This window comes from Alligator sinensis, unplaced genomic scaffold (assembly GCF_000455745.1).
Source record: "Alligator sinensis unplaced genomic scaffold, ASM45574v1 scaffold134_1, whole genome shotgun sequence".
Lineage (NCBI taxonomy): Eukaryota > Metazoa > Chordata > Crocodylia > Alligatoridae > Alligator > Alligator sinensis.
Window position 1 is genome coordinate 1,808,971 of NW_005841920.1, and position 18,002 is coordinate 1,826,972.

The 18,002-nt window shown below is 39.4% G+C and overlaps 1 protein-coding gene across 5 annotated transcripts in view; it reads right to left on the bottom strand.

Moving 5' to 3' along the window:
• Positions 1-18,002, bottom strand: part of USP46 (ubiquitin specific peptidase 46) — a 72,093-nt gene that overhangs the window by 10,154 nt on the left and 43,937 nt on the right. For 3 of the 5 annotated variants that reach the window (XM_025198341.1, XM_025198340.1, XM_025198342.1), the window contains 6 exons: positions 13,345-13,425; positions 10,980-11,209; positions 7,125-7,201; positions 2,924-3,007; positions 2,256-2,453; positions 685-763 (listed from right to left, as the gene is read on the bottom strand). In XM_025198341.1, coding sequence (XP_025054126.1) covers positions 685-763; positions 2,256-2,453; positions 2,924-3,007; positions 7,125-7,201; positions 10,980-11,192 — 651 coding nt within the window. In that variant the 5' untranslated portion in view covers positions 11,193-11,209; positions 13,345-13,425. Of the gene's footprint in view, positions 1-684; positions 764-2,255; positions 2,454-2,923; positions 3,008-7,124; positions 7,202-10,979; positions 11,210-12,508; positions 12,723-13,344; positions 13,426-18,002 lie in introns of all 5 variants that reach the window. The other 2 variants (XM_014517662.2, XM_014517661.2) reach the window with 1 other exon arrangement.

Sequence of the window (18,002 nt, forward strand, 5' to 3'; positions counted from 1 at the left end):
GCTTCCATGGATCCTGCCTGTTCCCCCACATCCCTTCCACATACCCCCAATCTCCCCCAAACCTGTTTGCCCCTCCAACCACCCCCCAGTACCACTCCATCCTGACTATCCTTAGATCAAGTGGCCATTTTTAACATGATCTAACCCGCCCCCCCTAACCTCCCAGAATGTCTGCACTTAGCCATAGGTTTTAATGTATTTTAACTTGACTAGATTAGATTTAGAAAACCATTCAAAAATAAAATAAATATCTGGTCTAAAAACATTTTATGTTTATCTGAGAGAAAATTAACACTGTTAACATCAATGGGAGTTGTTCTCAAGTAACCATTTCAGGTTTAATCCTTTTGTTCATAATCTTACTTTTTAATAGAGATGAACCCGAACCAAAACTACATCACAACACACACTGCCTTTTTACAGAATTACAATCTAAACCCAGATCAAGGTCAGAATTTAATGGATGAAATGTAATAGTGTGAAGTCAAGCACACAGGAATGAATAACAAGAATTGCTACTATACTCTTGGAGGCTTATCAGTTGAAAACAGAAGTAGAGAAACAAAGACGAGGGGATTTTAGTCAATAGCACACTGAGTGTGAGCAGTCAGTGCAACGTGGCCAGAAAATGGATAAGTGAACAAGTGCATTGCTAATAGTCATAATCAATATTAGCATACTGACCTCTACAATGTCATCATCAAACAAAAGCCAAAATCCATGACTTTTTACAATGGTAATATAATGCCCACGATTAGGTCCACTAAAAAAAAAATTAAAGCATCAGGGTATATCATGATAAGTGATATGTTGAAAAATACATATTTTGATTGAAGTTTCTTATGAGATAACCCATATTCCTAAGCAATCATGTCATCCTCCTTTCCTTTTTATTGAAATGTCTAAAGTGAATCAGTTAACTGAAAATCCAGTGTCCTCTTACTATTGACATTAAAGTAGTTTACATATCTACTTCAAAAGTATTTGGCAGTTTGTTGGTGGCAGGCAGAAACTATTGCAAATATTTTCAAAAACTCTGAATAAAATTTAAAGAAAAAAAAAGCTGGTTGATATTATATATAAAAATAAAAATAATTATCTCCTACTGGATGCCAAAGGCAGGCAATAGCTCACATTTCAATTGGTTCACTAAGCTTCTTCCTTATTCTCCATGCTTGGCAATCTCCAACTCTTGTAGTCCCCAGTTATAGCTACCATTCTTCATTCAAACCATTCTTCTTTCAGTGCTAACCAATCCTTAAAATTAGTCAGATTTCTAAACCACTTCTAAGCCACTTAGTAAAAAAAAAGTATATATACAATCTCTCCTGCTAAAATCTGACTATACTCTCTATATGTGTTTCTAACCTTGGTGGCCTGGGGAATGGAGAAACAGAGCCAGATTCTAATTTTAGGTATGCTCACATAAACCTATTTAAATTAGACTGAATTTGTCCCAGCTTAACTGAAAAAAATCTGAGTGAAGCCAGAACATTATTCCCCATGGTTCTGGGCTGGCTTGTAATTATATATATGTATTTTACATACAGTGTGTTTCATAATAATTCACTTTTACATAACCTAAAATAGACCACAAACATGCAAACAGATTTACCAGGCAGATCCTTATTCCCCTATGTTTTCTCACTGATATCATAGTGACTTAGCACAGCTCAAACCCAAAGCCAAAATTCTGGATATGCCTGTACAGTGTTGGCAAAGAAATTAGGCAATACGTTCATACATAATTTCTCCTGTCTCATTTCTATAGACCACAGTTACTAGTTTAAAAAAACCTGCCCTGGAAACAGAATTTTAGTCCTGGAAAACATTTTTCATTTCAGATTCTTTTGTAGAAAAAGTTGGAATCTGGAAGTTTTTAAAAGACTTATTGGACACATCTACACATGTGCTTTAATGCACAGTAGCCTATTTTACTGTTCAGTAGAGCCACATCAAAACCCATACTAATATGCTAATGCGCAGTAAAATAGGCTACTGCACATTAAGCATCACTAAAAAAAGCAAGCACTTTCGCTACTGCACATTAGGGCAGCCTAATGTGCATTTATTTATTACCTTACATTAGAGGTACTAAATTAATGTGCAGTAGAAAAAGCACATTAATGAACGTGTAGATGCGCCCATTGTATTTAAGCCAATCTTGTGACTTTACGGAAATTTCTTCTGAAAGCTTCTCGTGGACATCACTTTTGATATAATAATAATTTAGGGTATACTCAAATGCACTTTACCTGCCACAGTGAACAACAACAGCCACCAAGTCATACATGCGATCCAAGTTGATAGCATCTCCAGATGTGTTGAAGAGACGCAGCTCCAGAGGAAATACCACACGGTAAGACAGCTTAGTATATCTGTGTAGCTGTTCCATGTATTTGAACCTCTTGAGGTGCAATGCAAGGATCATTGGCAGCTTTTTTACTCTCATCCTATGAAATTATTAGTAATGGTTTTAGAGTGTATATCATGAAACTCTAAGAATTTCAGTGCTATTCCTACCTCAGTCTTACAATTAAACATACACAGAATTTTCTGGGGAATGGTGTTTAGGTCTAAGACATTTGGCTCCACCTCTTAAGTTTCAAAGTCCGTTGCCCAGGAGAGGTATGGGGAGAATTAAAGACACCTGAGCACAAGGAGGCCTGTATTCAGGATGTCAAACTCAGGCTTGAGATAAGCACAAATAAGTGGGAATAAATGGGAGCTGTGCTGTCTCACATCAGAATCACATTGGATTCTATGAAAGTGTGGGCAGAAAGCTGCAACAGCCTCAAGTGCCAGTTGTATCAAAGAGGTGGTAAAATCCCTCCTCTCAAAAACGATCCAAAGGGAAAAGTGGTATTTCACATCAGAGGCAGTTTACTTGAACAGGGGTTAAACTGCACTGATCTTTACCCACCTTTTCTGGGCCTCTTGTTTACTGCAGCAAGTTTCACAGTAGTATTTCTGTTCACTACATAATGTTTCTGTGTTGCTGAAATCCCTGCAAACAAAGAGAATGCTTAGATCTTAAGATTTCTTAACATTCTTCCTTTAATGGCATGCTTACACTGATCAAACTGAAAACAAATTAGACACAATGCATGAAATCCTGCCTTTGCTGAAGTCAATGGGAGTTTTATCCAGTTTCTAAAACATGTATATTATAAACTTTTATCATATACATTATAACATATTCTGATGCAGCAAAGCATTCAGGCCCTGATTTCCAAAGAATCTTCTTGGTCTCTGTGACAGAATCTACAACCTTTCATTAGCCACCTAAGCTCCCCATGAGTGGGGAGAATTAGGCATTTCAGAATGGGATCCATAAAAAAAGGCACACTGGGTAGGGAGCCACCCAAACTACCGAATATGAAATGGCAAGGACCAGGGGAATATTAAACCCTACCTCTATCTGGGGCTTTGATTTTTTACTCTAGCCCTCCTAGGAGGTGCCTCCTGTCACTCAGGATGCACAATCCTGAACCTTCTCCTTGAGCTGGGCTCCTAAGTCCCAGGGGTCCCTCTTTACTTTTAAAGACAGGAGGACCCAGTGCTGTTGCTCCCCTTTTGTGCACCTTCACTTCCTGCCACTACATGTTTGCTGAACTCAATCTGGTAGGCATGATCTAAGAATACTTTCTTGATTAAGCCCCTCAGGTGATATATGCAGAAACATACCCAGTTTTTTAATGGCAGTGAGTTTTAATGTGAGAGACAGCTTTTGAGCTAACATCCATCTGTGTCCAGAAACACAGCTCTCAATACCTGGGAAACCATATTGTAAAAAACTGAAGTGCAAACCAATGGATTTTAGGCACCTATAGGATTAGGCTACATCTAAAAAAGGAGTTTTGAGGATTGCAGTTGTGGAATTAGCCACCCAAGTACTACTTAAACCCTTTCATCTAGGCCTTAACAGCACCTATACACATGATGGATGTCTGCTCTGACGTGAGCTAATTAGCACCCGTCGAAGCAGACTCGAGTCTGTTGGAGCATCTTAATTAATGCGCTCCAGCAGCTTGTGTGTCACTTCTATTCAGCGTCCCTGCACTTCAAAATGGCTGTGGTGACACCTGAACTAAAGCTTATCAAACATGTTTTAGTTCAAGTGCCCCCGCCACCATTTTGAAGCATGGGACACTGAATACACATGACACTGTGGGTGCTTTAATTAGAGCAGCTCTCAGAGCCGCTCTAATTAAAGTGCCCATCCCTCCACCCCAAAGCACGTGTATGGACACCCTAAATGTGTACTTAAATTATATGAGTATACCCTTTGACTATCTGTGTTTAAACATCAGGATGTTCTAAAGTATTTGCTGGACTAGGAGCAAATGGGTAGTATCTCAAGTCAGGGAGCTATGAGAGTATTAAGAGGTTTTGGTGTCATTATCCTCACTTTCGCTATTATTTTACCAAATGAGGAATAGTATTTTATGGAGTAGTAGTATTTTATGGAAATTTAGCACTTAAATGCAAATATCTCCTTCTGGGATTCCAGCAAGATTTGTATGCATAAGGATTGCAAGAGTGGGGAAAGGTATTTCCAACCACTGCTATACTATTTTCAAGACACTTTTAACACTTTCTTTTAATCTTTTCATTAAATGGAGAAAGATTTGATTGAATTATATTTATATTATTTTCAGTACTAGTCTTATTTAGAACTTTAAAAACCCCCTATCCCATAGTTCTTTTTTGTGAGCTCTGTCCAGCAGTCAAAACATCTATCTGTGTCCAGAAGATGGACAAGCCTGCGGGTGTTATTTATTTAAGTGCCCAATAAAAATAGGAACATATTTAGCGGGAAAAAAAAAATTGTTTAAAAAGACTTTAGTTAGAAGTCAGGATCAAAAGCAGCGAGTCAAATGGTCTTTACAACTCCTTGAGGAAATAAAAATAATTGACGCATAATTTATTTTGTTGTTAGAAGAATTTTTCTCTTGCAGTTTGCCAGATCTTTTACCCAGTGGAAGAGAATTATGTTGCAGACTTGTATTCTTAGGAATGCTTGTAGTGAAAACATTTTAATCTGAAGAAGTGAAAAACATATTTTATTGAAATATTGCCCCTAGCAATATTTCTATTTTAGTCTGTTTTTCAACACTGTATTCATATTGTAAAGATGCACCAAAGTGATTATTTTCATAAAAGATAGCCAGGTAAGCATAGTAAAATAATAAGACTTCATGTTCCCTATAAACAAAGACTGCAGAGTCATTTATGTCCATTTTCTAATGAAGGGTACTGTATTAAAAAGGGCAGGAAAAATCCAGATTCCAGCTTTATTTATACTTATTAAACAGAGATTTTTCTTTGTTTAAAAGGCCATCTCAAAAGATAGTGGTTGCTTATTCTCTGCCTTGCACATTTTGTAAGTAGCAATCTGCAGCTACCTTCCAAAAAAGATTTGTATGATTTTGATTCTGTTTTATTCCTGCAATGGAAGATGGAGAGGATTCTTAAATTGTGTAGTTGTTACCTGTAGATGGCTTTGTACTATAAAGTAATGTATGTATGGGACTGGCTATTAGGAAGGATCTCTGAAGAAATACTGAATGCTGAAGGAGAACTCGTGGAGGTCAGTTGAAGTCCCAAATGACTGAAAAGGGCAAAGATAGTGCCCATCTTTAAGAAACAGAAAAAGGAGAATTTCGGGAAATATAGACCGGTCAACCTGACTTCAGTACCTGAAAAGATCATGGAGCAGGTCTTCAAGGAATCTATTATGATGCATGTAAGGGGAACAAGGTGATCCGGAACAGCCAGCATGGATTAATCAAGAGTAAGTCATGCCTGACTAACCTAATTTCTTTCTATGATAAGGTGATAGGCTATGTGGATGTGGGGAGAACAGTAGATATGATGTAGTTTTTGACTTCAGCAAGGCTTTGGACACTTTCTCCCACAACTTCTACATTAACAAGCTAAGGACAATCCTGTCTTGAGCAGGCAGCTGCACTACATGATCTAATGAGGTCCCCTCCCAACCTACTTGGCAAGATTATCTGACCATAGGAATCTCAGGTTCAAAATGTACCCTTTTTTAAAAAAGAACTGCTAGTATGCTCCCTTGGAAAAGAGAGCCCTTTTTAAGCAAGAAATGTTTTCTTAGCTTAGCAATTAAACTTATTACACTGATGGTGAGATGTTCTGAAGGTGTGGATCACTACAAAATCCTATGATAGGATGATACTGAGAGAACAACCCTAAATCTAAAGGTTTTTAAAATGAAATATTAACTTCCAAGATGTTGGCAGTAGTTCTCTGTGGAATGGATCACTTCTGTTTGGTTCAGGAAGCTGTTCACTCCTCACTGCTCTCTTTCTGCTCAATTTTAGTTTGTGTGCAACGTTAAGGAGGTCTCCCTTAAACTCTGAAGATTTTTTTAAGATGTATTTTTAAAAGTTCAAAAGTAATTCTAGAGCCTAAAAGTAAATTTTGGTCTGTTGATATCATTGGATTAAGCAAAACATAGTGTTTAAATACACATATTGATTTATACGACTCAGTGCCAAGACTCAAGATATTTAAAATCCACCCAGTACAACCAGCCCTTCTAAACATGGCATTTAAAATGCAACTTTCAGGGATAATAGTTAAAAAGTTGTCAGATTCTGTTGTACTACAGCTTTGCTACAGAATGGGAACTTGCAAATAAACAGGATTACTTTTCGCCTTTAATTGCAGAATAATACACAAAGCAACAGATTTTTTTTTTTTAAATCGCTTGTGTCTAGGAGCTAGGCTGCCCGTTTAGCACAACACATGCTTCAATTTTGGTACACGCATAAGTTTTAACCAGCAAAGTGCTTGAGCACTAAAGTTGAGCAAAAATCCCAAAGAATCCAACTGTTATTCTGAAGGATCTTTTTCTTCTCTCTCCTGCACTCATGGTAAGATACCAAACAGTAAAATATATTCTTATTCGGTATTCTGCTGTTATATGAATATCCTATTTAGTCTCGTCTACTGCTGCTCAGAAATACCTTGTTAAAAATGCTAATAAACTGATGTTTACATAGCTTTTATTTTCTCTCTCCTAGACTAGCAGAACTTAGCAGAGTTGAGTAGAAATATAAAATGTATTTATGAAACTACCATTCATTTACCTTAGACAGTGAGTAATTGATGTGTTTTGCTCCACATCAACAGAAAGGTCAAGAAAATCTTCATCTTTGCTACTAACCTGTAACAAAAACCATATATGTAAAATATACACAGTAAGAAGACACATTCTAAATGTATCAGAAACTTAAGTACATCATAGTTTACACTTGGAACAATTATTACAGATGTAAATAGCAAAAAACTAACTCATCGTAATCTCTTCTGAAAAAGATGTCTGGGTTTATACAAGTATATTCACTGTATTGGTAAACCCATTCACCCGGTTTTTATACCAACCAGTTCTGTGTCTGGCACCTTTTCCATACGCTGATCATACTCAAGTGACCACTACATCTGTTCATTTGACCACTACATCTGCTCATATGGCTTCTCAGCACCATATTTCTGTAGCAGCCAATTTTCAGTTAATTTATGACCTTTAGATGCTCATCCAAGAAGCAGCAAAATGAAAAATAGAAGAGGAGGAGGAGTTTTCCATTGGAAGAAACCTGTCAAGATGTAAACTATAAAGTCATGTTTATTTCAATTAATGATGTTCAGGAAAAAAAGATGGAGAAAGCGATTCTGACTATATTGAAATGTTTTGATATTTTCAGAAAAAAACCCTATTTTTTTGAGGGAGATCTCCAAAATATAGAAAGGTGGTTATGTACTAGGTAGTGTTGAGGTGATGTTGTTACTGTGATGGTCCAGGGAATTTGTGAGGGGCAAGAATTAACATATTTTATTGGACCAACTGTATGGTTGGAATAGGCCATGCAGTGGTCCAAGAATTCTTGTCATGTGCTAGGCAGCTCTGAAAGAAACTGAGTTTGCAGCAGGATTACCCTACAAGCTGATTTTGGCTACTTTTGTAAAAAACAGTCTTGTTTATACAAACAGCGCACACAGACAGAACATTCTGAACTGCTGGAAGTGGCTTCTGGAATAACTAGAGATGGGACTGAAAAGCAAAATTCAAAGACAGACTTGGATCCAAACTTCTCCAAAGTTGGAGAGGAACAGAATTCAATATTCTAGAATAAATGCCAGAGTTGGTTCTGAGCCATAGAACTCTGATTCAGATCCCCCAAATCCAAGGCGTTACGGAATCAATGTTCTACTTTGGACCCATCTTTGCACCCTCAACCCTACTGACATGGTGAATCTAGCCCAGCTCAGCCCAGAACCTGCACACTGATTCTGAGGAATTTTGATCCAACTGAAGATGCATAGAGTTACGAAATATATCCAAATACAATGAACTGCAGCTCTTCAAACAAAAGTCCTCTCCAAGATGCAATTGCATCCTGAATACATACATAGGAAACCACAAAACTGGCAACATCTTAGGGCAGTGTAAACATTGAGCTAGAATTCAAAAGACAGAACATCAAAACTTCAGAGAACATTGTGTGTCTGCAGCTGGAATGAAGAGTAAATCAAGTCCTGTTTGGCTTACCAAATGTTAAGAACAAGAGTAGGCATCAAACCATTCACAGGGTTTAGTGCCTGGTCTTGTTGGCATGAAAGTAAGTAGGAATTTTGCCAATTGTTTCAATAGGTGCAGTACCAAACATTCAGAGAAAGTGTAGGGGAGACTTCCAGTCTGGATCCAGGGAACAGTATATTGTAAAGTGAACGGAAGACTGGATTCTATCTACATTGTTAACAAGTGATAATATGACAGCTGTTATCTGAATATTTATACTACAACAGAGATAAATGTACATCTATTAATCTGTTCTGCTGCTTTCCAAAGATTGAGACCAACAATACACAAAGATTCCATCATACAAGCTAGAAAATACATTTTTCCTGCAGCCTTGAGAAGCTACAGGATCAATCTTCCTACCACAGCAGTCTGAATGAGCAAATTTTCCCACTGCTGAATCACTAGGACATTACACATATGGCATTTTGCAGTTCTGCAAAAGTTGGCTTTAGTGGCCACGTTCAGATGAGCACGGCCATTTGTTTCCTCAGGGACGAGTGCCATTGCTACTTGTCCCCAGGGAATGCCTGTGCCACGTGCAGCCTATCGCATAGCAGGATACCTTGGATGGGGGTAGGGGAAGATGGGGCCAGCAACTGTGCTGCCCCAAGCAGCCTTACCTGGGCTTCTGGGGGCCTTGGGGAGCTGCAGCCATGGCACTCTTGCAGCTGGGAGCCTGGCTGGCAGCCAGAGCATGGCTCCAGCAGGCCAGGCTCCAGTTTTGGGCAGCGCGCGTTACCGCCACATGCACTACCCTGCTTTTTTAAGGCATGGGTTTTTTTGACCCCAGGTTCTCCCAGGGCCAACCCCCACCCATGCTCAAGGTAGCAGCACAGGGAATGCCTGCAGGTGTGGCATGTGTCACCACAGACCCGTTTGTGCGCGCCACATACTGCACATCCGCACTTGCCTGGGCACAGCCAGTGGGAGCTTGCCTGAGTAAGCAATGAATGTATGTGCTCTGCAGAATCTAATGAAGTGAGCTCATGTTCACCAAAGCTGTGATTTAGTTAGTTTATAAGGTGCAAATTTACCTTACTTTCTACCTGACTTCAGATTAACACAACTAAATACCTCCCTCCGCTCTTGTAGGATTTGGCCATACCAGTCTAAAAGGAGACTGTCAACTTTTTAAAAAATCACCTTTTATTTTGGGGGGGATTTCTTAAACTTGTGATTCTTACTAGTATTATTATAAGTGAAACAGATTAGAGCAGAACAAGCTTTTTTCCCAGATGTTTCCAGTCTAATTTCCCGATTATTTCCTAATTTTTCCAGTCTGGTTTCCAGATTCTGATCCACTTATCTCCACACTACTTCCCCAGTGCTTCTGGGTAGCTGTTTTCAAGCATGACCTTCCCACCTACTTTTACTCTGTACATGCCAAACCTGGAAATAAAGCTGTGGTGATGGCAACTGAACACAGAGATGTTGAGAGCAGTAGAAGGGGATGGAGGACCACCATTCACCACCATTACATTTTCAAGTTTGTTTCATGCAGAGCCGAAACAGATGGGAGTGGTGTGACTGGCAACGGCACCCTGGGAGCGTCAGATAGCAATTTAAACAAACCCTTGAGCATGCTGAGTAGCAACTTACTCTCCACTTCCTGTGGGATTTTGGTGGAGAACTATGCTATCTTGTGATTGGGAGGGATCAGATTTGGTGCTGTGTACATCTGGCAGCACCAGTGAATAGTCTATTTTCATTGTTCCCTCTTGCATTCATTTTCCCCTGTTGTTTATGGGGTCCTCACATACAACAGTAGCCGAGACAGCAAAATTTATTAAAATAGGAAAATGTGACTAAAAAACCACAAAAACTGGCAGGGGGTGTACAATCAGGTGTGGTACTGGAACTATCTTGTACTCATTTTTCAAACATATGAGACTTCAAGTTGAAAGCGTCCTTTAAAACAATGAATAAAATAACCCAATACAATCTGTCTGTGCTAATGACATTCCTAGGATGAATTAACACAACTGAATCTCCACTTTGCCACTTGTGAGTGATGCAGTTATCCCTAACTTATGGAATAACAAGGCAAATTCATTGCCCACGGCTGCAGCATTCTTATCTGTTTTATTTATAAATATGATAGGTGATAACAGGAAGCACCAGATCAGCTAATGAGGTATCTAACTATATAGATATATATTTATGATTGCAAGGTTTGGGGCAGGGTAGCCAAGTGATGCTTATAAAAATATACTTTTAGAAAAGAATATACTCACTTCAAGAAGTAAAGAAAATACAGGAATATTCACATTTCTCAGATGGCTGAATAGATTCACATATTTTATACATATATTTATCTATATGTGTAAAAACAATGTGTAAGAACAACCACCCCAATGCTTACGGTTTCACAGTTCAAACATCTAGTTTCGTTAGTCAGTGTTCCCTGAAAAATCTCATGCACCCAGGTGAGTTCTTGTTTATTGTTCTCTTCAGTTTCATTCATGTTGCCATTTTTTAATTTTCCATTTTGCTTTTCCTGCTTCTTCTCCTCCTGTAGGATGTCTGCAATGGTGTTTAGCAAGTAATTTAAAAATTCGTGTGCATCTTGCTGCATGTAGTTGTCAAAGAGATCTGCAAAAGACAAAGTCATATGATTGTGCCCATCTCCAAACAGTTTTTTTCCATGCAGAAATGAATATGCCTAAATTCAGATTTTCTTCCCAAATATGCTTACCAATTCAACAAGGCACATAAAACATACGTAACTAAAGCAGATAAGTAGCCCTACCAATTTCAACAGAACTAGTCAGACGCTTAAAATTAGGTATGTATGAAGTATGTTACTGGATTGAGACCTAGGTTTAATAGAGCTATTTTTATTTTATGTACCGCTTTCATATTGCAATCTTGGAGGTACACTGCTCCTGAAGACACTTTCTGAATCATCTTGTCTGCCAGTAAAAGTCAATACATAATGAGCCACTTTGCCCCCACTTACAAGAAACATGTGGGAGGCATCCCTAAAGAAAAGTCTAAGAAGATCCAGTTGCAGAATGTCCACCAATACTTTTTTTCCTACTGGGGGCTTGGATATCCCCCATCTCCTCTTCCTGATGAAGCAGGTATTTCAGTTCCCCAAATAGTTGTATTTTTATCCCTTTAATGCCATTCTTACCAAGGCACATGCGGCTGTCCATCAGGCATGGGGCTATAGATATATAGACCATTTTCCTTCGTATCGTCTGTGGGGCTGTCACCCACACTGATACGGCTCCTAAGCAGAATTAAACTGTGTTATCAAGAACTCTCCTATTCTCACATGCCCTTACACACTGAACAGAGCAGTTGCTTAAAATGGAGTACACGCCTCTTACCAACAAATAAGGCCCAGTGCTCAGTGAAACTGGATTACCACCACTACTTCTGGGAATGAGGGGAAGCAGCAGATGCAGCTTTCTCTATGCACATACATACACCACCAATGCCTGTGGTGTTTTGTACTAACAGTGTTCACAGACCTAATTTTCACACTTTTCCCACCTCCCCACAATATCCCTTTCTGTGATCCCTGACAGAAAACCCCTGCAGAGAGGTGCTTGATACAGGTCCCTCTATCTCCCCACTCATGGCTTACGCTAGGTTGCTATAGTCTTGCCCTTACTGTAATGAAAACTTCTTAGACAATCTATGTGCCCATGGAAGATTACAAACTGGGTATATTTGTCATCAAATATTATATTACATGCACATATATACATGCTGTGAGTATGTAGATACACACACGTGCACACAAAATAATTCATATCTAAGAAGCAGAAAGTACTAAAAGCTTATTAGATATCTAACTGAATATTTGATTAATTTAGCCACACTGGTGATTCTTTTCACCAATTTCACCTATTACATGAACTCCTAAAAAGTTTCACTCACCATTCTCCTTTCGTAACCTTGAAATGAACTTTTTTGGTGGAATCACTCCAACTTTCTTCTTCTGAGTGGCAATACTGTGGAAAAGGTCTGCCAGGCAAGTCAAGAGATTTTCCTTCTTTTTCTGTTGGGCTTTGTATGCCAGCACATTCTCCCGAAATGGCCGGCAAAAATACAATGCCTGCAGCACGGAGTTACAGTAGCAGGTGTTCCCAAACTGCCAAAGTAAAAGCAAAAAAACCCTTAATCCTTGTGCAACGGAACATAATCTAGTTACTTGATTGTGTCCCTTGTAGCAGACCACCCTAATGACCACACAGCTATCAATATGGGTCCCACACCTTGTATTGACAGCCACTCAGGAAAAACAAAGTATAAATGTGACTATTATTTATCTGACTAGGACTGAAAATGAAAGCTTAAAATGTAAAGAAAATCTTAACGTATTAACTGCAGTAGGAATCTCTTTGGTAATCATTCCCATAAACTAGTATGTTCTCAAGGGGCCCCAAATCAGTAGTAAATTCCCACTGATACTGATGCAAACAGTACTTGTTTGAGTCTCATTTATGTATTAGTTAGGCTGTTAAAAAAAACAACTTTTGGAATGGTCTGGTCTTCAGAATTGTAACTGGTCTGAAGTATTTGATACAGCTACAAATCACTTTAAGTACGTTAGCCAAAATCCTCCCTGGAACAAACTGAACCCCACAGCAGTGTTAAAAAGGAAGTATATGAAATTAAAACTGCATCAAAACAACAAAAGAATCTTTATGGTCCTCAAAACTATGGTTCACTATAAAACAGTACATGGTTCACCTTACTGAAATGGTACTTACATTGACCAATCCAAAGTAATGTTCATTGATTGGGAACTGCTCTGGGCCAATGTCTTTTTCCAGAGCAGAGGCATTGGTGCCCTAAAAGAGAGGGAAAAAAAAGCCAATTATTCTCCATTTCAAATTGAAATTCCAAAATAAAAGTGTAGACTAATAAAATGGAAACATCATCTCTTCCCATGAACATGATTAATCAAGCTAAAAGAGGTCTTAAGGATGAACAGAGGCTTAGGCTAACAAGAATATCTGAAAATCTTAGGTCTGGTCTGGCTTAATTGAGCTAGAAAACTCAGCAACGGTTGATGTGAGGTGAATTGGATGGTGGCCCACAATCAGAACTACCATGCATACAGAAATTCATAGAACTCAGGGAAACGCAGAAGAAGCAATTTCCTTTAGTTATTTTCAAGAGTAAAGTAAGTAAATAAAAAGCAGAGTGCATCACCCCACCTCTTTGATGCAGGGAGTTGCAACTGATGAACAAGAGGTTCCCTGCTATCCTTACCGATTAATCTATCATCAAAAAGCCCAGCTTCTTTCTTAGCTCTATTAAATAAGAAAAATAAAACAAAAATTCCAATATTTAAGAACAGAAGGGACCATTAAATTATGTAATCTGACCTTCTGCAGAACACAGATCATCAAATTCCATCCCATGAACCCTGCATCAAACCCATTACCTCTGGCTGAACTGCAGCATATCTTTATGAAAAACAGATGGTCTTGATCTAAAAAGATCAGAGTCTGGAGAATCCACCAAATCCCTAGGTAAATTGTTCTAGTGGTTAACTGCTTTCAGTTTTAAAAATCTGGAACTTATTTCAAAGTTGAATTTGTCTGGCTGCAGGTTCCAGTCACTGGATCTGGTTATGATTTGCCTTCTACATTCAGCATCTTTATAATATAAGAAGTGTTCTGCCCATGTGCAGATACAGGCTGTGATGAAGTCTTTTCAACCTTATCTTTCAACTTTATTCTGTAGGTGTGAAGCACATTTTCTAATAATTATTGTAGTGCTTTTCTGAAGCCTTTCCAATTTGTCAACATCCTTAGTAAATTGTGGGCATTAGTACTGGATGCAGTTTTCCAACTCTTGTCTCACTATGCCACATATAATGGTATTGGTGTGTAATGCTTAACTGTTCTTAGCATTAGTTACCAGCTACCAATTTCTTTCACCTGAAAATTTTTACCAGAAGTGATTTTAGATAACTGAAATGATTTTTGAAAACCCTGAGCCAAGAATAGATTCCTGTGGAGTGCCCACTAAGCCTGCCCTCACTGGATGATAACTTTTCCTTCACAATTACTTTTTGGACCAGGCCATTCTATCCAGCCCGTGGGGCCCCTAAAATATTTAGAAAATTAATATTTATCTGCCCTTGGCTGCCTGTCACGTGGCCCTCAATGGCTTGCCAAAACTCAGTAAGTGGCCCTCCTCCCAAAAGAATTGCACAGCCCTGTTTTGGATCTATCAATGAGCTTCATCAGTTTCATAGGCTGTTATTGGCCAAAATCTTATAGTGTGTTAAGACACCGTATATCCATTACTTCCACCAAACAAGCTGTATATTAAGATTGGTTGACAGATCTGTTTGTCATGAAATTAAGTTGATTTGCACTAATTATGTGATCATTCTTTAATTCCTTACTGATTGCACTCCAAAGCAGGTTTTCTATAGTTTTGCAAAGGGTCAATGTCAGGCTAACCTGGCTATATGTACTCAGGCTTTCCTCTTATCCTTTAAAAATATTTGCACAATATTACTTCTCTTCCAGTGCTCTATGGTGTTCCAAGATTTGTTTGAAACAAACAACTTTGGCAGTAGGAGCACCTGAGCCAAAACCTTCAAGCCTGTTGGTTATAGGATTCAGTGGTTTTGAGGCTATTCCTCCCCCCCGCCCCATAAATCTAATCTACTTTTTCTTACTTCTGCCACCAGTTTTGCCATACTGGATTATCATCTCCTGTCACTCTCTGAAAATTGTATCTAAGTGAGTTGAATCAGCTATATGAAAATTGGCACAGCTGCTATTGGAGACTTTTCAGGCTTTAAAAGACAACTTATTTGGAGTCAGTAGCTTCCGTAAAGCTTCACATACTTAACTTCTCATACTTCTTATTAGACCACCCCTCCTCATTACACACAATTTCCAAACTACAAGTATGTGTTTAAATACTGTTGCTAATTCCTGGACATGCCATCTGAAAACAAAATCCTTCATTTTCTGCAAGCCACACGAGGCTCAGTCCTCCAGTTCACATAACCAGATTGTGGACTTAGAAATGAGAAAGGATAAAGGCTTTCAGGGATAGGCTGAGGTTCCTTAATTATCATCACCCTTGCCCTAGCAGAAGTTAAAACAATAGGGGATTTACTCTAACTTCTGACAATGGAGGACCAGGAGTAGCAGAGATTCACCCAACCCTACCCCATCCTTAACATGCTCTGGTCCTCTATCCGGAACTCATAGTAAGCCAAACAAAGAAAAATGTCCATACAGTGTGACTGTAGGCCTACATTTCAATGGAAGTGACATGCACCACATGAAGATTAGTTCTTTTGCTGGCTATAACAGGCTTACCAAAGACTCTCAGACTCAAAGTAAAAAATAGCTATTGCTGGATGGAAGAAATTAAGCTGCTTCTTTGTTGCACCTCCAATCCAACCTTCAAATATTCTGCACAGGGCACTGTATCTGATGTTGGTGTTGCCAGATCTTGTCGGGTGCTAAAGGGCATTTCAGGAGACGATCCATGGTTTGCTTCTTCTGACAAATACATTTGTCAGTTGCATAGAGGCCCCATGATTTCATGAGAAAGTTGCATTGTCCGAGATCCACTCTCAATCTGTTCAGGCTTTGCCATGTGTGCCATTTGCAGTTGGAGCCAGATGCTAACTCCTCACTGGGGGTAATTCCTCGCCAGCTCCATTCAACAGCTTTGTTGCCTAGTTTCTACCATTCTTTTTTGTCAGAGGACAGTTCTGACTGATTCTGGTGATGTGGTTAATGGTGTGATAGAGGACAAAAAGCTATTTCTCGATGAGAGATGATGGTGCGCTGGTTGAGAGATGATGGTGCACTGGTTGATGTCCATATAGCAGGTGGCGGTCGTCTGATTCTTGTACCTGACAATCAATATTGCCTGCTACTTTCCTCCTGCTATAAGGGGGCTATGCCAGCACGATGCCAGATAGCGCATATAAGCAGGGGACAGGGGTGGGTTTTCAGCCGCCTATTATTATAATTCTGCATGTATCATTTAGAGTGGTGTCAATATGTTTACTGTGACTTGAGCGTCCCCAGGCAGTGCAGGCATATACAGCCACAGCCACAGAGAAACAAAGTGATAAGGCAGTAGTGCATAGGGTAGATGGATGTGCTCCCCATTTGGAATTTGCAAACTTATGCAGAATGTTGTTTTGTGTGTTGACCTGGGCTTTGGTATTTAATATGTGCTTTTTGTAACAAAGTACAGTAAAAGCTACGCTATCCGGCATCTTACAAGCTGACATGCTCCATTAAGCGGCATGCCGGCTTGAAAGATAAAGTGAAACTGGAAGTGCCCACTGAGGCACTTCTGGTTTCTCTGAGCCCCCACGGCCCTGGGCAAAGCAGCCTGTGCTGCCGAGCCCCCACGGCCCAGGGGCATAATAGTCTGCACAAGGCTGTGCAGGGCCCGCCTCCCTGTCCTGTGGGGCCCGTGGGACGGATGGCGATGCCATGGGAGGGGCGGAGGGACGCCCCAGACGTGGCAGGAGAAGCGGTGGCCGGGGCCGCTCAATTAGCCGGCATATTTTGTTATCTGGCATCCCCCATTCCCGGGGGATGCCAAATAACCGAGCTTTTGCTGTATACAGTCCAATGTTACCCCTAAGTAGACCAAGCGTTTCTTGGTCGAGACTCTAGTCACCCGGGTGACATTCAGGTGTTGTTCTGTATCCCGGTTCCTCAGATGGAAAGTGCAGATTTGGGTTTTGCTTGGGTTGGGCTCGAGATAATTATTTAGGTAATAATCTGACATCTCATTCAGTGCCCTCTCCAGTATCTGCTGTGTGGACAGACTGTCAGCATAGATGAAACACTGACATTTGACAGGAAGTAGCTGATCATTAACATAGATGTTGAATAAAAGTAGGGTGAACACACTGCCTTGTGGTATGGTAAGCCATTCTTTTGGGAGCACCTTTGTAGCAAAATTCCCCTGTTTTTCCTTTTTTTTTTAAATTTTAAAATGCATTCCCTCCCCTTACCAACCATTTCTGACTTTTTCTCTCCCTCTCTATTCCTTATAGATAGGTATAAGCGAGCTCAGACTTAGGATAAGCTTTAAACATTTTTATTTTGGTAGCAAGTTTTTGGTTTTGGATATCCCCTGTTGTATATTGTGTTATTATTAGGTTTGTATTGATTTTTACTGTTGTATATTGTATTATTATCATTTTCATATTGATTTTTATTGTTTCATATGGATATTGTATGGTTTAGGCCTGTGTTTGTAAGTGAACCAAAGTCATGTCAAGTTTCCATTTTATATGTCAAGCCTCCATCTTGTGTCCTCTGCCTGGGCATCCCATGTTGCAACAATATGATTCATTGTACCCTTCCCATGTAAATTGGTTCCCGGATGAATGAGAATGATTGGGAATGATTGA